Source organism: Harpia harpyja, chromosome 3, assembly GCF_026419915.1.
Source record: "Harpia harpyja isolate bHarHar1 chromosome 3, bHarHar1 primary haplotype, whole genome shotgun sequence".
In the NCBI taxonomy this organism is placed as follows: domain Eukaryota; kingdom Metazoa; phylum Chordata; class Aves; order Accipitriformes; family Accipitridae; genus Harpia; species Harpia harpyja.
This window is the reverse complement of record NC_068942.1, coordinates 44,771,537-44,795,074: the sequence shown is the minus strand read 5'-3', so window position 1 is coordinate 44,795,074 and position 23,538 is coordinate 44,771,537. Positions and strand designations below refer to the sequence as shown.

The 23,538-nt window shown below is 39.6% G+C and overlaps 1 protein-coding gene across 4 annotated transcripts in view; it reads right to left on the bottom strand.

Moving 5' to 3' along the window:
• The window catches only part of DCAF5 (DDB1 and CUL4 associated factor 5), a 78,182-nt gene that overhangs the window by 15,824 nt on the left and 38,820 nt on the right, over positions 1–23,538 (bottom strand). For all 4 annotated transcript variants that reach the window (XM_052782361.1, XM_052782363.1, XM_052782364.1 and 1 more), the window contains exons 6-7: positions 18,824–19,037; positions 4,188–4,254 (exon numbers count right to left, since the gene is read on the bottom strand). In XM_052782361.1, the coding sequence (XP_052638321.1) occupies positions 4,188–4,254; positions 18,824–19,037 (281 nt within the window). The remainder of the gene's footprint in view (positions 1–4,187; positions 4,255–18,823; positions 19,038–23,538) is intronic.

Below are 23,538 nucleotides of genomic sequence, written 5' to 3'. Positions count from 1 at the left end.
CAGGTTTCTGGTATTACAATCCACATGACACAGAAACCAGTCTAAATTCCACTGAACACAAGAACCTCTTGTACACTGCCCCACCACTTGCTGTGATAATCAAACAACTGTTCCAAAGCACACCATGGTCAACACTGACCTGAAGGAAGAGACAAACTACAGTCCTAAGAGTAAAACAGTTTAGATCCCAAGACCAAACCTCAGAAAAATCAATTTTTTAAAAAATACAAACCTTCCAGAGCATGCTCCCCATTGGGCCAGATGGCTTCCCCCCACCGCAACCCAAGTGGTATGCATATATGCATGTGTGCCCATATATAAATATCTCAAAAATAGCTGAAGACATTAAGAAACACTTAATCATCTATTATTCATCTTCACTTATCAGCCTGGAATTTTGAGAACTTAAACCCCAAGCTGTCTCCAATGAGATAACCCTGTTCAAATGTTGTGAAAAGATCTGTTGCTGAATTCTTAAGCCTAAAGAGGTGTCTGCATTTACAATGACCAATGAGGAGAAAAAAAGGGAAGAAAAATTGCATCAGTTCTGCTGAAAATTGGTGCAATTAGTTTAGTAACTGGACCACAATGACAGGCCTTTTCTTGCTAGCAGTTACAGTCAAAGACAGAATTAAAAAGAGATTTTGAAATACAGTTTGCTGTTCTGATTTAGTCAAGTTTTTTAGAAGGCTGGTGACAGCCTGCTCACGTAAACTAAAGGATCCCCAACTGTCTTCTCAATTGCAAATAAATATCATATCCCATAGCATCTTTGAGTAATATTTCAAAAGCAAGAGACAAGCTCTGAGTTGCAAAGATGATTCAGAGTTGTGGGTGAGGAATGTACATTCCATTTTGCAAAACATTTGTCTCCTAAGCCCTCTATTACCCCACAAGCCATGTCAGGTTCTGTCTTGAACAGGGATTCTTTACCAGCTAAGAGACCATGTTTATAGGAGTTAGGTTGAAATACTGCCTGAAGTGCTTAACATACACACGCTTCAGTCTTATATGACTTAAGTCCTGCTGGGCAGGTCAGGTAGGGCTAATGTCTCTTCTCACTTCTAGCTTGCCTTGGAGTCAAGTAAAAGCTGTGGAAACTTAGGACTGCTTTTCTTCTGCCAGACTAATGTATTAATTTTGCTAGAAACTCTGGCTCTGAAGACAACTGGGATACATACTTTGAAGAGCAAATTGGCTAACAAATTCACCAAGACAATCGCCAATTACTTCTGAAGCACAGTGGAAAGCTGGGTAGTACTTGGATGGAGAAGAAAGTGGAAAAATGAGCAAACTATTCCATCTTCAAAAAAGGACAAAAGGTGGTAAAAAAGCAACCAATGTTCTGGCAAAGGAAATCCTGGCCTATTCAGAATAATCTAAGATTGTGGAGGGAGACAGCCAATAAAACTCTTCAAGCGAATAGTTTCCTAAGCAATTTAGGAAATACCTTTTTTTCACAGACTTCCCTGCCCCCAAGTAAATCCTGTCTAATAATTGGACGGACAAAAGCGCTGGCAGAGTTTCCAGCTGAGGGGGAATGACCCAATGCAACCTACTGGGAGGACACCTCTAAATTATGATTATTTGCAAAAAACCAGCAGAATTTGTTCCATTTCCCTGGCAAAACACCAACACAGGTAACCGCATTCCTCCAACTTGAAATATGTTTGCAATTGTCTGACTGGTGGGTTCCTTCCCACTTTTCTTCATCTTCTGTGTGGTAATGTTGCTAATCATTAGATAGCTAGTACTTGCTGCACCTCTACTTAAGCAAAATAATCTACTTCAGAGTTGTCATTAAGGATGCCGCTCTGTAAGAAGATTTATGCTTGCAAAAAAGTTGCTATTTACAAATAGCTGATATAATTTAAGGGAGTTGTATCATAAATATTTATAGCAACACAATGTCTGAATTCAACTGGAAGGTAGAAATCAGTTAGGGAGATATTTTTATGTAAAATACCAACCAACATTACAGGCTATTACATCATCCTGTCTAGTTTGTACAGTATTTTAAATGAAAGACCACATTCCACCCCCTCAGATCACAGACCCAAAGACACTCCTATTTTAAGCTAGAACATAAGAACAAGCAGTTTTCCATTGAAGCAGAAGCCTTCCAAGGTCTCCACATCCCTACAACAAGACTCTTTCTCCAAAAGGAAGCACAGCAACCTCTCTAGCTGAACAATTATTCTGAATCACAGGATGAGATTTAAGAAAGGCTGTTTCATCACATTCAGAACAGGCACAACCCTTCACGAAGAGCTGAATGAAGAAAAGAGCTTCAATAAGCCTGTCACAGGTGATGTGGATGGCCAATGAGTTATTTGCCACAGAAGCCAAATCTTTAGGTCTAATAAAACAAAGCTCCTGAGTTTCGCTAAACTGTTTCAATAAGGGAACTACTCAAGTTACAAAAGACTAAGACATGCACCTTCCTACTACAGGATCTTCTGATCCCATTAAGCAACCACTGAGGGCAATTGACATTAAGTAATTAATTTTGTAACTGAAATGTTGCAAGTTTACTGATGCCCTTCCTCAAGTTACAAGAACCAAAACCAAGAAAGCTGACCAAAACACATATGACATTGTTTTATGGTGTTTCTAGCTATCACTCTTTGTGCAAAGGTCCCAGATAAAAAGTCTGTCATCTGCAGCTGCCTGGGAAAAAAGTTTTCAAGAGCCAGATAAACACAAAATCTCAGATCCTTAATTTACAAATGAGGCAGGACAAGTATAGTAACATGCATAAAATGTAATTCTACAGTCCGCACACAAAAACTTACAGATAAATAACTAATTTAAATGTATGTAACTTTTGTTTTAACCAAGAGGAAATTCTATAAGTAATAGTAACACAGTGTCAAATGTAAAAGCAAATCATACAAATTAAAAGGAAAGTAGGGAAAAGCCTCTATAAACCCTACACAAAGATGGAAGGCCAAGGGGCTGGTATATTTAGCAGGACCAACTTCAGGACTTCTGGACTGCAACATCAAATGGTTAAATAAGCAATCCAAAATTAGAATGGTATTTTCCTCAAAACCCTGCCATTAACCAACCTTTTAGAGGCTAGCCATCCTCTCAGCTGTGGATTACACAGCTGTGATTAACAGCCTTTGAAAATGAAACAAAATATTTTCATTTTACCTCTAATGCAGCTTGTAATTTGCTCTCACTATTGCTAAAGCACTTGAGACCACAGGATAGCACTCAGTTGTACTTAATATGACTAAAATGTACAGTTTAAACTGTCAGAGCCATTAAAAAAGAAACAGTAGTATGTTTCCTAAAGTCTTGAGTCTTTCAATCAAGATTCAACACCGTTCTAAAAGAGCACAGCAATTTGTTTCAACAGAAGAGAGATGCTGACATTGTATAGCTTAGTGTGTCATACTGCCAAACCCTACATGATACTAGATGATATCAAATTAGGCACCGACCAACTGTGGCATCTACAACACTACTGTTACATCCCACACACATTGCTGCTTTTCTTTACTCTAACGCCCCTCTCTTATACTTTCACACAGAGCTGAGCTAGTGCTATTTGCTTAGCATGTCTGCCCCAGCATGGAAAAGGGTCAGAAATGAGTTGAAACTGGTCATTTCCACCAGCTGATAATGCTCCTCCACCTACTAAGTAAGAGAGCATAACTGCTCTACATTAGAAATCAGTGGGAGAGTTTTGGTGTAAGAGGAAAGAAAGAGGGGAAAAGAGGCCAATGCACTGGAGCTGTAAGGAGCAGCCTGTGAACCCAGCACCACTTTATGCTGCAAGCTTCGTTATGAGATGAAGTTTCTTAGTAACAGATTCTAAGTTCTTCACTGAACTCAGATCAGCTTAGAAGCAGCAGAGTTGGTAGACAAGAGGGAGGAAAGACACACCCTGCTCCAGCCACACCTCCTCCTTCTCCTCATCAGTTCATCTAGAAGATTTAAATGATCATTATAGAAGAGAAACAAAAAGAAAATCAGTACGATAAAAGATTCAAATGGCATTGGCCATTGCTATCCAGAGACTGGATTAGGCATTTGTAAACTCTCGCCATCCAGCTTTCATCAGAATTACTCTAGATTCAGAGGCTGAGTGAGAACAGCAATTTTTCAAAAAACCAAACAAGTATTTGTCAGACAACTGGCCCCCCTCCCCCAAATTCCAAAACAACAAAGCTTACCTGCTTCTGGATCTGGAGGAATCCTCCACATATACAAATTGAAGTCATCAGAGCCTGAAAGGATGTACTGTTAGGAATAAAAATAAAAGCAGTTTACCACAAAGTATCACATGAATTATGTACTTTATTGTTGATCTAGTTTCTCCAAACCAAAAATGAGGAAAACAAGATAATTTGTACCATTCTTTGCACCTCACTGATCAACTTACCCTTAAATGGGGGTGGGGTACCAGCACAAAAACGTTGCATGCATATGAACAGACCAAAATTCAAAAGCATGCTTCATGTATCTAATGCCTACTGCCCAAACTGTATGTTTTCTTTGCTAAATAAGGCTATGGATTTCGTTTGGCTTTAATACAAGCCTGCCTAGATCAAACTCTCATATCTTGCAGCCTGCAACTCTGGTCTTTTTTTAATGTCAAAGTCTTTAATTCTTTTTTCTCATCTCCTGAACTACCGAGGAAAACTCCAACAAACACATACCTAAGAAGAGAGCTAGCATGTCCATTACACACAAGCACAACATGTCTGGCTCATCTGTCTACTGAGACCATCAAAAGTCAGTCACTGAGGATAATCTTGAACACTGAACAAAACCAAAAAGCTAAATATACACTGTCAGCAAGTCTCAAGTGGTTTAAAAAAAAAACATGTTTATCATACTGTTCATTTTTTTCCTGGTTATAGTTACCCTGAAGAGGTGGAAGGCTGCCCTTTTTCAACAGTGCATGAATGATAAGCAATCTCTTTATTGTACAGAAGTGTAGGCAATATACAATTTGAAGTAGCTTAATATACTACAAACACGCACTGTAATGACAGGTGACATTTGACATGGTAAAAAGCTTACATGTCTCAGTTATGTGAGGCCGCAAACTGTGCCTGGTCTTCAAATACCTCTTCTCCAATAAACTGTACTCCCTGTCATTTATTTCTCTCCCAAATTAGATATAAGACGACATGTAGTGGAACCAAGGGCAGATTCCAATTCCAGTTATACTGGTGTAGACAGTGTAAATCTCTAGCCCTCAACCCCCTTAAGGCTCAATACAGTCAAGAAATTGGGTTTTTCATTTTATTGTTAGGGTAGAGGGAAGGGAGAAAAAGAAAGAAATGGAGCAAGTTTGTCCCTTTTCTAACCTTTGATAGGAGACAAATTCTGTTTTGTTTGGCTCAAGTGTAACTGGTTTCTGTCTTTCACTCTCCAGGGACACAAACTTATCAAAGTAACATCAAGCAGTGAGGAGACAAGTCCTGGAATGACACAGGACTGAGAAGCAAATAAACAAAAAATATACACTAACACTGAGAAAACTGCTATAAATTTGCATATATTCTATTTGCAATGCTAATTATGTTCGTGCAGTATTTGGATGTTTCCAGCCGCAGAAATGCAATAACCAACCACTAAAATCCCTTCTCTGGTTTCCTACTATCACAATCCAACCATTCTTTTTTCTCTTATTTTTAAGGATGTAGGATGTGAGTAAGCACTTATGAATGCAATTCTGCTCATTTTCTGACAGATAAGCAGCACTGATCAAACAAAAGTTCCTTTGAAAACTTGTGCACACTAGTTCTGCATCACTCATAGACCCATCCTCTCCAAGCCAGAAAGTTATTTCTACAAGCCAACGTGTTCAAGCACTTAGGCAGCTTACCTCTGCCAAACTGACCTGACAGTGCCAGGAATATGTGCTTCCCTTTCATTTGACTGCTCATAAATGTTAGCCCACAGCAGGCTAAGCCACTGTGCCAAAACTACACAGACTAGGGCTCATATAGGCAACCTCCCAGCAATCAGAAAGAAAGCACCTCTAATATGTTTTGTTACACAAGAAATGCTACGAGGAAAAAAAAGTCTTACTTAGTTATAAAGATGTTGCCAATTGTTAGTATTTATTACCTAATTGTGTGGTTGAAGCAGCAACTGGTTTGCCTAGGACGTGTGGGGAAAAATGGAGACTTCTAAAGCAGCTAGAAAGCTCAGTATCTTGAATTTATGGCCATAATGCCCCCCCCCCTTTTTTTCTTAAACCAAACAAGTTCTAACAACTCCTCAATGTAAGAGTCATTTAGCACTTCACATCATAAATCAAACAAACCTACCAACAATGAAAGGCCCCAAAGTGACAGATTTCAGATATCCTGCACCAGGCACACAACAGAAAAAACACATTAATATACATGCAGGAACGAAGTGTCTGTGAGACTCTTCAAATCAGCTTCCAAACTGATTTGCAGAGGAACACACTGTGTATCCTGTAAGACTCAATGGCCAATCATCTAGGAAATCTGGTGTATCACTGCGCACTGAAAAAAAACATACCACCTGCAAAGACTGCTGATCTGAGTGTACTCTGTCTTGCTTTGGAGATAGCAAAATTTAGAGTGCCCTTGCAGTGATGTGGGCTAATGGCAATTTAACTGCACTATCAAGAGTGTCACCTGGAGGTCAAGACAAGCAATTATTCCCTTTACCTGGCACTTTTGAGGCCACACCTGGAATATTGTGTCCAGTTTGGGTCCCCCAATACAAGAGTGACACTAATGAATTGGACAGAGAGTGGAGGAAGGCCACTTGGGCTGAAGGCATGTGACCTGCGAGGAAAAGCTAAGGGAACTGGCCTTATTTAGCCAGAAGAAGAGAAAATGAAGGGACAGAGTAGACCTCAACAGTGTCCCACTGTCTGAGGGAATACAGAGCAGCTGGGGACAGACTCTTTCCAGAGGCATGCAGTAGATGCGCAGGAAGCAACAGTCACAACACACAGAAAGAGAAATTCCAGCTGAGCACAAAGGAAAAGCATGTTCAGGAGGAGCATAACAAACACTGCAACTTGGCCCCAGAAAGGCGGTGGAATCTCCACCCTTACAAATCTGAAATTTACCTGGACAATTCCCTGAGCAACCTGATCTGACTTTGAAGATGCTCTGCTCTGAGAAGCAGCTTAAGTCAGATGACCTCTAGAGCTCTCTTCTGATTCAATGTTTTCAAAGATTACCAAAGTAAAAAGGGAAATAATTGTCTTGGTGGATTGGGGTTGGTTTTTGGGTTGAGGGGTGGGAAGGGGGGGAGAGGTGGCCAGCATCAGGAAAATGCCCACCTGAAACTTTTACACTCCACCACACATCACAGCTTCATGAAAACTCCAATGGGAAGACAAACTTAGGCCACATAGGCAGAGGCATAAGCTGCAGTTCAGCACATGGACTTGCATAAATTCATGTGGTCACAATTTGGGGAATTTAAAGAAAGAAATTAGCGAAGTATTTTAAAGTAGTTCACAGAATCATAGAATGGCTGAGGCTGGAAGGAACCTCCAGAGGTCATGTGGTCAAACCACCCTGCTCAAGCAGGGTCACCTAGAGTTGACTGCCCAGGACCATGTCCAGACGGCTTTTGAATACCTCTAATGGCAGAGATATTCAACCCAACTACCTCTAATTGAGATAGTTCCTACCTACTTAAAAGCACCATGAAGTCCTTCGCTTCATTACCGTTTTCTAGCCTAATGACCTAGCCTAATTCACACCAATCAAATACACTTAGTCAAAGTATTATGGAGCGAATTAAGAGAAAGTAAGTAGGAATGAATAGAGCACCTACACTGCAATTTATGTCTAGTCACAGAACAAAGCTCAGCTCAGGATCTGAGCTGTTCTGAAGAAGTACTGACAGGTTTAATCTTGCAACTGAGACAGCCATCAGTAAGTGCCAAAAGCATTTACTGATAAAGTCATCTACACAAGTTTGATGATGTAAGCAATGGGCTGCAAGTTGTGAACTTTTATATAAAATTTAAATTCTATTTCAATAGTTAGCTCTGCCAATAATTATCAGAAATAGATCATATTCCACAAAATATCCAACTATTCGTTATCTCTGCTATTCCACTGCCACCACCTTAGCAGCCAGCATTGTTTTCCACTCTCTTTCCCTGTTAGGATACCTCTGGGGTACGTTTTCTTGCTGTTCTCACAATGTAGAATTGAATCCCCAAAAGCATTCCTTTTGTCCTTTTCTGTAATACGAGGTGATAGCGGTCTGAGAAGTAGAACATGGCTTTTCAGCCGGAAACCAAGAGACTGCCAGAAGCACAACTTCATGACTGCAGCTGTTGCAAGAAAGATGTGTCAGCTGAAGCTTCAAGAGCAGACACCCAAGCTGCTAAAGCCAGAAACACACCTCTTCCATGACATTTGAAAAAGAAACTCAGTTCCAGTTAGTACTCTCTGCACAAGACGACGAGAACCCAAGGCCTCTGAAGAGCACAGCTGGACTGACATTACTAGGACATTTATATGATCATCTGTGAAAATTTTTCTTGGATGTATTCATTATTAGTATAACAATAAGCCAATAGTTTTCCACACTAGTTGAAAGTTGGAGAATAAGGATTGAGAAAATGCAAAAGTCAGTCCCTACTACTAGAAAATTCAAAGAAATAATCGCTATGAAGTGCACCAAGCCCTACTTAATAAGGCTGAAATCCTGAGGGAATGAAGTAGACTTTTTAAAAGGAAGGAACAGAAAGGAAAGAAAAAGAAGGGGTTGGGATGGGGTAGATGAAAGAATGTCATGCTGCATATGCTTAGACTCCACTTTAATTGTGGCCAAGGATTTTTGGTCCTGAGGGGACATGCAAAACGTAATTCCTAGCAGAGTACCTTTTACTCACTCCCTTTAAGAACAAAAGCCCAGATAATCAAATCACAGAGGCAAGCCAGTGAGAGGCAAAAACGTGCGCATTCACAGAGACAAGTAAATGGCTGAGACAGTGTGCACTCTCCCTCCTCCTGCCCTCCCCACCCCCATCCCCACCAAAAGACAAACTCCAAGCAGAACATAACCTCAAGAACCAGTGCAGTGCTGAATTCTGAATCAGACCAGACACTGCTCGAGAAGCTCAGATGTCTGGGAGGAGAGACCAATATTAAAACCACCTGTTTCATTGTCTGCATTTTTGCTGCTGTATCTGACCAGGACTTGGGAAATCAACATTCACAATATTCACATGAACATGAGATTAGACAGAAAAACAGTTGCTAATAATTAATATTGGAGTTTTTTTAGAAGGGAATAATCAGCTTCTATGTCTAGCTGTTAGCAACAATGACAGGAAAAGGCTTCCAGATGACTACAAGCTGCTGATTCAGAAGTTTGCCTTAGAAGGAAGAAAACTCTCAGGCGTGGTTAGCGTCTGCTGCTGGAGAAAACACAAATTCAGTCTGAGATTCAAGTACGCGTAAAATGCTTAAAATGAACTATGATCAGGAATCTGGCAGAATGATTTCGGACTAGTGCTCCCCACTCATTCCACTGTAACTCTTCTCATTTTCTCTCTCCCCAAGGAAATTACAGCAGTTGATATAAATAAATGGGAGATCTTTGCTGCTGCTATAGTCTCCTAACAGTAGCATTAGCATTGCATTTTGCAGAGTACTACCACTCTGGGGAATTTATTTTTGTTCTTGTTGCTGCCAGTTTGAAAGCTTTCAAAATCCCACAAGCTACATTTCCTCAGGTGCTACTGAATATGGAGTATTTCAATAAAATTGTATCTAAATCAAACCTTATTTTACAGTTTCCAACATCCACATTTCCCGTTTCCACAAAATTTCCTCTTACTTATGACCTGTATCAGAGACATTTTTAAGCTTTTGGCCCTAGACAAGGGACCAGCAGACATGGTTCATTTTTCCAAAGTATCAGCAAGCCTTTTGAATGGCCCTACTAATATAGCAGAGAACAAGAAGAATGTGGGAGAATTTGTCTTAAAAGCACAAACCAAAAAGCACCATCACCACGTAATTATAAATGGATGAATGAGACCATGGGTAATGGTACAGAGATGATAACCATTTGAAAAGTGATTGCTGCTAAGTTACTAACAGTAAAATGCTTGTTAGAGAGACTCAAATTCCATGCTACTGCTTACAGCTTTACTAACAAGTCAGCTCTGAAAGAGAGTAAACTTCTTAAATCTCAATTCCCACTCACTTCAGCATGTCTGTTCTTTCCTCAGAGGGGCCAATGAAACTTGGGGCAAAAAAGAGTAGACAGAATTTTTCTCGGGCTTTTAGTGATCTGTCCCTTAGCTTCTTGAAGAAATGCAAAATCCACACGCTGGGGAAGAAGCACAGAGGCATCCAAATTTGAAACAGTTGTGCTGGTGCTTTGCACAGCTCCTTTAAGAGGCAGAATGTACAGTCCCTCCATATATTGCCTGTAACATAATACAACTCATGGGCGGGGTGCAGACTTTTGCTTTTTTTCCTACGACAACAGATAAAAGAATCTGGATTGGTGGCAGTCTGCTAGGCTGAAGTCTTAACTCCTCTTGAACGTATGAGAAGAGCTGCTGTGCACATCTCTCTGGTGGGATATGCACTGAGGAAACCACAGTTTGATATAAAGCATCACTGAAGTCTGAAAAACATTGATTATTTGTCCAAAAAAGACTGAAATTCATAGCAATCAGCACTTTGGAGAAGGAATCCATATACACAAAGAACATAAAAACTGTGTATATTTCCAAGGAGGAAAGGTTTCCTAAGGAAACAGGGCTTATGCTATTTTGTTCTTTGTGGCATCAATCCATCTCCAGGAACTTTTAAGCCTAATGGCCGATTTCAAATTTGATAGAGGACCTGAGGGTTCCAGAACTATGGACTGCCTAGAAATATTCTCTTACAAACAGGCAGTCACACAGAGGAAAGAGACACACCCTGTAAGTAGCCACTGAGAGCAAAGCAGTACCACGATTACACCCCCCTACTAAACATCAGGAAACACAAATGGGAACTCATCCTAGAACCCAACAAAATCCCAATGATATCACCACCATCTGCTTCTCATGGAACTATTTCAAAGGGGATAAGAAAGCAAATTATAAATAAATAAAAGCAAAAAGTAAGAAAGGTCACCTCATGTGCACATATATATTTGTGTGTGTGCTTGTATATATATATATATAAAAAAAATATCACAACCATGAGCACAGGTCTTACTATACATTACATATTTTGCATGAAAAATGTTTGACAGAACACAACCAAATTTTTTTTTTTTTTTATAGCTGCTTCTGGGCCTTTTGTGATGCCAAGACTGCTCTACATATCTTCCTTATAAATGAGACTTCCCCTGCTATTCTCTCCATTTTTAAAGAATGACTGATACTTAATTTACCATTTGATCAGAATTTATTGTTAAGTCTGCATTTCCTGCAGGTAGAAAACCCGATTTGTTTTCAAATCACCTTTATATTGTTAGAGTACCCACTGACCAAAGGGGAAACAAGGTAAGGACACATCCATGGAGGAGAAAAAGACTTTTTCCTATTCAAAAAGCAACAAGAAGCAAACAAACAAGGAGTCAGCAAGATAATAAGTTTGAGTTGGGCAATACCAGAGGAATAAAAGAAAAAAGCAGGATCTCCCACACAGCAGAGCACTCCTTTCCTTTCCTTAAACAAATAAGGAATAAACAACAGTCACTTGGTCAAGTATTTCCATCTCTTTGTGATTCCTGATCTCTCTGTCGGGCTGTTACCTTTATGCTGATGAATCTAGGCTTTTAGTATAAAGTTCCCACTGAGTACAGCTTGAAAATCTGCTCTAATGATCATCTGCTGACTTCCTCGGTAGGTATGTTCCCACCTACATCCCTTGTGCCAACATCAGTGCTTGTGACACAGCAGTGATGTGATTCAGTAGCTAGAACAGTAAAATCCCATACAAATCACAACAATCATTCAATATATTTCTTCTCATTTATGTATTTCAACCAGCTTCTGTAGGGGTCAGGTGGGTGCCAGTGCAGCCCAAGTAAAGTACAGGACCTTCCCTCTCAATGGCATACTACCTTGTTTGTACCCTCAGTCTGCAACCCTTGTCAGAGTGGCTGCCCCTTCTCCTCTCAGGAGCTCTCACTGTTACCAACTAAGAAGTTCCTCTCCCCAAGGCAATTAACCATGGTGCAGGGTGGGGAAGAGCTGAAGAGCAGTCACCTGTGCAGGCTATTAACCTCTTGCTGCTGTCTCTCAATGACAAAACCTAAAGTAAGAAGAGATGTAACTGGGAAAGCTATTTCTGAAATGTGTTTTGCAAGGATACCTACACATTCTTTTATCTTCTGCTTTGTAATAAATTCCAGAGCGCAAATCATATCTTTTGTGCAATATTTAACAAATGTAAAGAGTAATCTACAACTAGGGCTCACAGCATTGTGGTATTAAGAAACACAGTTGCTTTGAAAGCAGCCATCTTTCTTCATATTAGCCAGGACAGCAGCTTGCAACCTGTACTGTTTGAGGCTGTTTTTCAGGAAGGTTGAAACTGGCACAAAAAAGAGCTTAAAAGTTTTCCATCTCAGCCTGAGAATCAAGCAGGTACATCCAAAGGCTTTTCACAACAGAAACTTTGTTCCTCAGTAAGAAGCATGCCTATCTCATGAACCAGAAAAAGAAAAGCTGTGACACAGCAGACTGGAGAAACACAAATTGCTTCTAGTACATAAAATTCAAAGCCAAAAATTTGTATTCCTACTCCCTAAATCCCTAATCTTATAAGCAGCCAACTCTGTGTTGGGCAGTTTTAAATGCTTACGGAAGCATCATCGGGAACAATCCATCAACATTTTTACAGCTGCCTTTTTGCCATGCAGAAAGGCCATAACAGTAATTTTATTCATGAACAAAAGCAACTTAGAAACCCTTACTGTGGATTTCTATGGCAGGGAAAATATTCCTATTACATTCCAAAGAAAGGAACAACAAGTTTATCTGAGCGTATGAAGGGGACTCTACTGCACAGGGCTGAAACTGCATGAACCCCAATTACTCTTTTGTCTTCTTCAGCCATCTGTTACTTACTTTTTCAAATACACATTAAATCAAATATTCTATTAGTCAAAATCCTCCAGAATTCATAGTCACTTTTTCAGTATCTAGACAAGGCCTAGTTTTAAAAGTTCAACAAGAAACACTGTCAGGGCAGCACCCATTGTGTGTCATTTTTAGCAGTGCATTCCTGCTCACTTTCCCTTCCCTCTCCGCAGTCGTGCAAGGGATGCTACTAAAGTGCAGGTCTCCTGTGATCCACTATGAGCAACATGAAGCCTGCAAACCTCAAAGTCTCCTGAGTCAGGATTCCACTCCACCAGAATTCAGCTTCAGTATGGGTCCCTTTGGGCTAATGCATTACTGTCCAGAGGTCTAAAAACCTCCCCCAAGGGCTTACAGGAATGCACTAGAGAAGGGAGACAAGAAATGTGGCTGGCAGGATGCCCCAGGGAATGGGGGAAGAGGTGATCAGAATAAGAAGGGTTAAAGAAAACTCCCAGCCCCTTCTGTAAAGACCCTGACTCTGAAGAGACGTTTTCAGTATGACCCTCCCGTGTCAATTACCAAAAGCGATGAGGAAGAAATTCATAGCCAGATAAATTACTCATGAATGTATTTTCTATGTACGTAATGTTATGCATATAGCTGGGAATTAAACTGCCATTTAGATTAAGTAAAAAACAAAATACAACCTAATGAGTAATTCTTGGAAGAAGCCAATTTAAGACAGAGTAAGACATTTGATTTTCTTTTTATCCAAGCACAGCAACATATTTGCACACTGAGTGCTTTTTCATATATTAAGAAATGCTGACTGCAATAAGCTACTATTCATTAAGTCTTCTGTACACAGGAAACTCACAATATATTCTTTAGAAGAATAATTCCCTTTCTTCCTTTTAGTTTTTAAAGCTAGACATTGATAAGTAGCACTTCCTGAGATAAATGGCCTTTAAGTTAGATGACACAAAGAAGAACACAGAAGAAAAGTTCTATTTCTTTACAAAGGCAATGCACAACCACGTAAGACCCCTGGCACCTATACAGCTAATCCTGTTCTTGGAAGGGTTACATTCATGTAATAATTCTGTCCTGCTAAAAACTGGGTTGTCCCTAACCAGGGCTACTTAGCACACAGACTTCAACATAATGAAGGTTCTGACTTTATAGGGAGCTGGAGCAGTCTGCAGTACCGTGAGCAGTGCATTCCTGAAACTCTCCTATACCAGTGTAATGTCAACAGAAAAGGCTGAGTGGTGATGTAATGTCTGAGGGCATGCCAGAGTCAAGACACTTTTTGTTTGATTCACAGGGTACAAGTTATTTCTCCCCACCCCCGCCTTTTTTAAAGCGGGCAATAGGCAGTTGATTTTACAGCTACAAGCATTGCAGAGCCTCACATTATCTGCACAGTGGAAAAAAACAAGAATGAGCTGATAGCATTCATCATTGTGACACAGGCAACAATTCTTGAGCAAGAAGAAAAGCTTTTGGTCTATTTTAGTTTGAAGGGGGGTTTGTGTTTTGTGGATTTTTTTGTTGGTCTTTTTTTACTGCTGCCCATCACCATGGCCTCTGAGGCTCCTACATTCAAAAATGCATTTGGGTACCTGAAGCCCTTCAATACCTCCTGTATGCTCAGATCCAGGAATACACTTTCCATACCAGTCTAGCAACTAAAAATCCTTAGTATTTAAACAACATTTCCCAAATGTTAATGTTGACAAGAAGAATGGAAACTCCCCCAGTACCCTGACACAACTTGAGATTCTCACACATTTTATGATTTGTATGTAAACAAACACTTGTACACACGAGGGTGAAGTCAGTGGGTGTTAGGTGCATAAATAAACTGCCTTTAAAATTCTGGGCCTGGATGCCTGTACTAGGAGGATGGCTAAATTATGCTCTCACATAAATCTCTGCAGCCAACAGCGGGAGTGGGCAGCTGAGAGTCATGCTTGATCCATCTAGCCTGTCTTACCCTTCCTCCCTTTCACAGCTGTATGACTCAAGTGAGCTCCCAGGTAATGCAAATGGCATACAATTTTGAACACGTTTATCTACCAACATCAGAGCTCTCCTACAAAGAAAAGAAAAATTGGTGTCATGTGAATGAGGTCATTACACTCATCACATGGACAAAAGACAGAGTTCTGAGAGGAGCAAATGAAGGCAATTATAAATGGGTGCAAATAAAACACCAGCTAAACATTGCCTCTCAAGCTTTGGTAGTTGTAAGAAACAAGAAAAGTCTGACTGTGGCATTTCTAGGAAAAATGCTTTCATATACTGTTCACTGATTTTCAAATCAAGTTCATAAGGACTAGGACAATAATGCTTTCGGAGGAAAACAACAGTTTACAAGGACACAAAAAGAAGCAAAGCTGTTCATCCTCAAAGATCTCTGTCACTTAGCTTGTGCTACAACCCACACACCCAAGATACCTGCAACAACTCAAATCCATCGAAGCACTTCAGAATGTGTTCTTTTAAACTTAAAAAAAAATATCATTGGGGTTAACAGGTGAATCTTTCTGTGTTTTTCTCCTTAAAGCATTAATGGTATTTCATTCTTTGTTAAGAGGTTTCAATCTACTTGCATCACAGATGCTCCAATAAAACAAGCTGGTATGCAGATTGCTGCACACCTGCTATTAGCAGGCTCCCCTCTAGCATGACAAGTCAGGAGTTCTAGATCCAAGTCCTGTCACAATCTCTGAGAACTAAAAAGACAATACTGAGAAAAGATTAGTATACAGAGCCTAACTGCCATCAACAGACAAACTAATCAAACTGTTCCCCAACTAGTAGTCTGTTTTATTTGTGCAAAGAAATTGTATTAATTTAACACACATACCTTGTCAAAGTAAGAATAACACATCTGATCATTATGGGAGCTTAAGTATTTAATTTCTTAAAATGTAAGGGTGATCTCTAAGAGAACTCCTAAGTTGTGTGCTTGCAGCTCGGAATCTGTTCATTTTTGCCATACCAAAATCCAACAGCTCCATATGGAACGTGGTGTTATTTGCCTTCTCTGTAGATTTTCACCACTGTGTTAAAGCAAACTTCCAAAGGCAAATACTAAGATACTAACAGTTGTGGGTTTTTAAACCCTGATGGTCATGATTTACAGGAAAACTTCCTGTGAGTAAACCATTTTCCATGTACAAGCTCCATACAAAGATTAGCAAAGGCTGTAGTTCTGTGAGGAGCTGAGTCTAACAGCGCTGAAAGGCTATCCCTCCACCTCTCTCTCACCCTCTGATCCCTTCCTTATACTGCATTCAAACATTTGCCAGAGCCCTCGGAGTGTCAATGTAAGTCATTAACCCAGAAAAAGAAGTAAATGCTTCTGCCAGGTTAGGAAGTTGAATCAGTGAAAGGTCTTGCATCACCTCTGCTGGATAAGAAAGGCCTCCTTTCAGCAGCTCACTTTTTTCCCCAATGTAACTGCATTCTAAGCACTGATGAGTTAAGGATATCCCTTTCTTGTTAGGGTTAAAATATAGAATTGAAATGCAACTTTATCAGATGAACTAACTGTACAGACAACACATAATCGTTACTGAACACAGGAGAGTCACATTTTTAAATTACTAGGCTCTGTATAAGTATTAAAATCTAACTATTTAAGACAGTTTAAAAGAGAAGAAAGATCAAGTCATCAGTTTAATAAAGATGAAAAGAAAAATTGAAAACAGGGAAAATCAGAGGTGCAATCAGAGAAACTTTCTGAAGAAGCCTTCCTACCACAAGCACCACTCATAATTTGAACACAACTTTCCTATCCTTAGATCCCCTCAAATGAGCCTTAGCTCACACAAAGTTTTGATCCTACAAGGAAATACAAGCAAGGAATTCTATGAAGCTCACTTTGCACGGACCTCAAATGAAAGACATTCTTTATTAAGGCAAAGGACAGCAATATTAGATGGGATAGAGGGCTGAAACCAGATTAAATTGGAAACAGATTTATTTATGTTTTTGGTGAATTCTGATTTACAGGGGGAGTCTTGTATACATTATTTCATACTCACAAAACTCACCAAAAAGCAAAAGCATACTAGATGTATAGAAGGGCAAAACTTAAAAACATTGTAAATTTTTTTATTCATCTTCTGTATCTTACAGTAGGTTCCAACTCTAACCTTCTTTTCTAGATACACCTGGAATTGGAATTGGGTTCTTTGTAAAAGGCAGTCCCTAAGGTCTATCCATAGCGTTGACAATCTTAGTCAGCTGAATTTGAGCATTACTGGACAGTTTACTGGCATTTTCTGTGACTTCATTATCTTTTTCCCTTCCAGTTAGAGGATGGGTACGAGCAGGTCAAATTCCACATCTCTCTAATATTCCATATTAAACTTCATCTTCCCTATCAGCTTCTTATAGCATTTATAAGGGAATATAAATGTCTTTTGCTCTGATTTCCAACTAGTTAGTAGCATTATGTGCTGCTACTTATCTGAACAGAGTCCATCAAGTCAAAAGAATATCAAGTTTTTAAAAAATGCAGGCTTCTGAAGTACCACATCAACCTGATCCAGAACAGCCATATTCTTCCCATTAAAATAACACCATACCCATAAGAAAATGGCTTAGAAAGCACAACAACAGACACTAAGGCTTTTATCTAGATCTTCAGTAACAGATTAGAAACTAAACTATATGTCAGAGTGTACACAGGTCTACTCTGACTTCCAGAGGAAAAAAGAGTTTTTAGGCTGACTAAATAATGGACCACAAATCACCAGCAATTTTCTTCTTAAACAACACATGTGTTTGCCCATTCTTTATAGTAAACCACTCTATTTTTTTAAGATGGTTTCATTATTGCATTTTCACACTATTTCTGCCCAAACTTATGTAAAACTCAGAAACACTGCTCAAATTCAGTGATGTAAATGTATTTCCTACTTGCAATCTGAAAGAAGCTCAACTCTGCCTCCTGCAGCAGCAGCAACAGAATTAATGACTAAATTCTGACTGCAGGAATTTTACTGATGACAGCAAAGAAATTTTCAGATCTTAGTTCTATGTTATCATGGCTTGAAAATACATTTTTTGTCCTTAAACAGTGTTAGTGGTTATTAAATACAGCTGTCCAAAACCAGTATCCAGCTCTAGAATCATACAAACTGCTGTTAGTCACTTTATGTGTGAGGTATTTCTTTGTGATTATTAGCAGGGGCAGAGTCCTGCCTCGGTGAAGTAACAAACTATTCCTTCCTAACCACCCTCCATCACCACTTACAGAACACTGAACTATAAAGACCTATAATGTGATCCAGTAGTATAGTATTAAAGGAGAAACATTACAATTTGAAATAAGAATCAGTAACTCTATAAATCCACAATATTTATGTTTTGTGGGATTGCCTCTACTGCACTCAATAGCAATATCAAAATGAAAGGAAGATGCTTCCTTATCACATGTAGATAACATTGTCTACTCATGGTTCTAAAATCCTATTAATTGGACCTAAAAAGCCTCCACAAATATTTTTCTTGTGAATATAACCTTCCAAGTAAGTATTAGATCATATCAAGCAAGAGGTAAAATTTATCACATGCTTTGGTATATGTTTTTCTTCTTTCAGAGCCTACGTTGTGAAACACTTTCAGAGCCTGAAAGTTGTGAAACAATTCTGAGGTAAGCCTACACGTGTCCTGCCTCCTGTTTTATCTCCTGAATCAGAAAAAAACCAAAAGCCTTACAGAGGTGGTTTCAAACACTCACGGAAACTCTGGAGACGCAGGACAGCATTGCTTGCTTATTACCTGATCACGATCACCTGCAAAACAGCAGCTCTTCATAGTACATGAGTTGAAGTACCCTTGGTTGTCAAACTGGAAGACAGGCAGCCGGCAGTGGATGTCATAGAGGACCGGGGGAAGGCGCCGACGCAGTGCCAGCAGCTGGGTTCCATTGCTGTTGAACCGAACACTCATGGCACTCTGAAGGGAGAGGTTTCCACCATAGCGGAGCAGCGAACTGGCAAAAAAACAGAGGAAAAAAGTGAGATGGGCCACACATATGAACTGAACTACTTAAACACAGAGAACTCTCTTTAACCTTACATTTCATTTCAAACAAACAAGCCCAATAAACTATAATCTTATTTAGTTTCTGCTTCAAAGCATCAATTCCTGAACAAACTTGATTCAAAACCTGAATGACAAACTATCCAACAAAATTGCTAAGACTATAAAGTCTTCAGAAGAGTCAAGTTAAAGACTGCAAGTAGTTTTGTTAATAAGAAATACATTTCCTGCACAGCAGCAAAGTCTCAAGAGTAGCCTTAGCCTTAAAAAGGCTGTTCTTGTAGTTCTGGGATGTCTGCATTTGAGACTGACACTACCAGCACTCAGCTCTTTTTGTTCAGCTGGTGCCTGAATCCAGCCAGCCCAACTTTTTTTTCCTCTGTTCTGGCACTGGATGGCATTTTCTCCAATTGTAGATACTCTGACCATTATCTCACTTCTGCATCTGTTTACATTTCTACAGGGCATCAGAGGATGTTTGAACTCTACGATCAGTTCCAGCTGTCTTAAATAAAAGGCCATCTTACTAACAAATTATTGCAAGAAGTGCTAAAATAAGTCACTTAGCTAATCTCAAACTTGCTTCATCTAAAAATACTGCCAAGTAGGCAAGACAATTATGCTACCATATGACACTATTACCTAAAACTCTAACATGGTTGAATTAGCTAGTTTCCTTGTTCCATATAAGGCTGTATGATCAGAGCTGGAGTATTTGTACCAGTTCTTATTGACATATACAAGACAAAACCAAAGGGCCACAAGTTTCCAGGCTCTCTCTTTAAAACAAAAACAGATTATGGAATTTGCTCCATCCAGGAACCTAAAGATAATCAAAGCGTACCTGAAATTCAACTTGCATTGTACAGGCTTTCTGGTTTTTTTTCAAAGACTTAATTCAATCCGTGTACTTGAAATGATTGTGTGTATGGAAAGGGAAACAAAGAAGGAAGACATTTTATCCCTTTTTTGTTCAGTGATCACTGAAACCTCCTTAAGCAGCACCAGAACTCGACCTTTTGTTAATAGGTTTTCAGCAATCCCCATCAAATCTTGTTAAGAGCTGTGACTTTTATGCACCTTCTGGACCAGACAAGGCATGCCAGCACAGAATTTGCAGATTCTACAGGGAAGTTTATTCATAGATTTTCATGCATTATACTTTCTGATGTAGCCCTCTGCCCCAGTATTTGTGAAAAATGAGTCACTCCACATGGATGCAAAGCCACATTCCATGCAGGTTGAAGCACGTATCATTACATGAGATACTGTAAAGTTAAAAAACTATTGTTCCTAAGCCAGACTTAAACAAAACCAAAAACAAAATAGAAGACTTCACTTAATGAATGCACTAGAAATGCACTGCTCTCACACACATGCAGTTTGTGAACTGAACAGTCAAAGCCAGGGTGCCACAAAGGAACCAGAAGTCATATTTTCAAAGCCAGCTAGTAAGAGCTACAAGCTGGGCACCAAAACTTCTGAACACTTGTATGAGCATGAAGAGTCCTGCTCTCTCACATGTGTGAGAATTCTCCTCCTCCTAAACAAAGCTGCTGAGATTCTCTTAATAGTGTTTATAGTTTTTAATAAAAACATGAGAAACTTTAATACTAGAAACTGTAACCTTAGAGACAAGGATTTAGGATCCCCCTCATCAGCCCTAGTTTCTGTTCATCAAGATCAATACTCAGCCAGCTCAAAATACTGAGGCATTAAAAAACAAAAAACAAAACAACAAAAAAAAACCCCAAACCCAAAACACACATGACTTCTTTTTTCCCCTCCCCCTCTCCTGATAGGTTTGTGTAAGCCCAAAATTTTTTCTATCGAAGTTTCTACTTCCTTAAAAAAACAAAACAAAACCCTCACAAAAATTAAAAACAAAAACAAAACAAAAAACAAACCCAACAAAAAAAAAACAACCAAAAAACCCCACAAACCACCAAAAACCCAACAAAAAAACCCCACCAAACCCCAAAACCCAACCAAAATCTCAACCCAAAAACCAGAATAAACGAACCCAGATTTTTTTGGCTAAGAAAGGTCAATTTTTCTATAAGAATATACGAGTTCCCCACCATGAATGTGCAGCAACCAGACTTAATGTTAAGGTACAGCCACCACTGCACCAAGACTAAGCCCCTCTCCTCATTACCAGTTACCCTCCTCAATCTAAACCACAACCCGGAATTCTCTCCTGCCTACAAATGAGTGAGCCTACCAGATGCCCCATTCTTTCAAATCTTCAAGCAAAGTTTCCATGGTTACTATTATTATGCCCTGCCTGAAATATTTTGAGATTATGTTTTATAGTAATAGTAGTGTAATATTAAACTAGCTTCCATTCTGCTTACAGATGTTTTCATTAAGCTCCTATAGCAGTCAAAACTATCAAAGAAAACACCTCTTGGAGTTGAATTCTGTATTGCATTTCAGTAACTTTAGTGTAACAAAGCTCTAAAAGAATATTTTACTCCAGAAATTAAATGAATTAAGAAAGCCTAGAACTTCAGAAATTATGATCAAATAACAAGTCTAGAATTAAGGAGCTGCATAGTTAAGACCTCTCAAAAGATCCACAGCTTTGCCTATCTCATACCCTCACTCCACAAAATTTGGCCACACGTGTAATGGAAATACAGTTTGTGCTGCAGTTCCTTGAACATTTGGCTCAAAGGGAAAAGAAAAAAAGCCAAAAAACCCAAAGCCTACACTAATAAAAAAAGGCAGTGGGCTAAGTTTGGCCGATAGAGAAAGAAATGCTAAAATAGCCATTTGCCATTCATATGTGGGAGTGACATGCCGATGACATTCCCCACTTACATCAATTCTGTCCCCAAAAATCAGATTCTGTAGCTTCAAGTGCAGCATTTTGCTGCACTAATCACAAGACAGTGGTTTTCTTTTTTCCCCACCCTGCTGTGTCCTACTTGCTTCCCCCCTTCCTCTTTGAAAGGGTTTATTATATTATCTGCACATTTTCCTTTAACAAGCTATGAAAAGAGGCAGCAGGTAGTCAGGTGGGGATGAGAAGAGACAAACTGACACCCCCCCCCCCCCCAGACATCCATTTCCTGACCCAAACAGAGGTTAAATATTTGCTTGCTCCCTCTCCTCCTATGAGAAAACATCTAAGAGATATAGTCAGAAATATGATGGGGGGGGGGGTGGTATGAAGGGAGTGCAGCTCATGGCTCCATCTTGGTGAAAAAGCTAGGAACCTAGCTCACAAACAGAGGACATAAAGGATTTGAGAAATCTCTCTTCCTCTGCCTCCTACTGCAGGCAGTGCACATGGCAGCAGTATTTAGAACTGAGTAACCCCAAGACTTCAGTATTTTCCATTACAAAATTTAGTTGATTATAGAACAACCATGCTGGCTTTTGGAAAAAAAAAATAGTAATTGCCCAAGATGTCTTCTAGAGTATTCCATCTCCATCAAAATTGCAGGAAAAAAGCAGTCAGCCATCTCCAAGAAAGCTGGGGGAAGTTATGTTATTTTTTACAGTATTACACTAGTACTAATGCTCATTAGTACTAAAGAGGATGTCTGAATCAAGGAGCTCTAGAGATCTTCAAACTAATCAGAACCAGAGCTTTTGTTCTTTTTCTTTTTTTGGGGTGGGGAGGGAAGAGGAAGGGGAGAGCTGTGTTTAAGCACATTCAGTGTTCACATTACTATCTCTGCTTATCTGGTTGCATCATGGTGCTGCTCTGTACATTTAGTCAGTGCTACTTTTGGATTTTTTCACACAGGATTACATGGGGCAGTGTAGAGATGCTTGGATATGTTGCTCATGTTAGAACTGCCACTTCTGCCTGCTCCTTATTGCATGCTCCAGCAAAGGAATTTCAGACGCAACACTTCCTTGCAGTTACTAAAAAGTTTACTGATGCATCAGACTAAAAGCAATACTCTCCTCTTGAAGACACAGACCATGACAGCTTGTGAGAAATCTGAAGACAATCCTAAAAGGGTACCTCTGAACAAGATGGGTACCCCTTCTGCCAGAGGCATTATCTTTATGAATCCAGACCTAGACTACTTTGGGATTTAGTCTGCTTCCAAATTTGGCTCACCCAGCCAGCCATGGAATGCTGATGTTGCCTACCAGCTCTGGAAGCAATAGAGAGAGAGACACATGCACTTCTGAGTTTTTAAAAAAGTCATCTTGTATGATTAAGAGAAATATTTAGTCCACAGATGGAACATAACAATCCAAACACACATGCCAGAGCAAAGCTGAGGAGGGAGAGAATGGACAGTTACGTGCAATATGGTCATTTCCGTAGTTGGATATGCTGCACACAGGCAGCACTCAAGTGTTAACTAAATACCAGCTCAGCCAAACAATGGAAGGCTTTCAATCCAAGAGTAGCACCGCTAATGTAAATAAGTATGTTTCTGCCGGCAGCTAGCAGAGTGAGGGAAGAAATAGTCTCACTG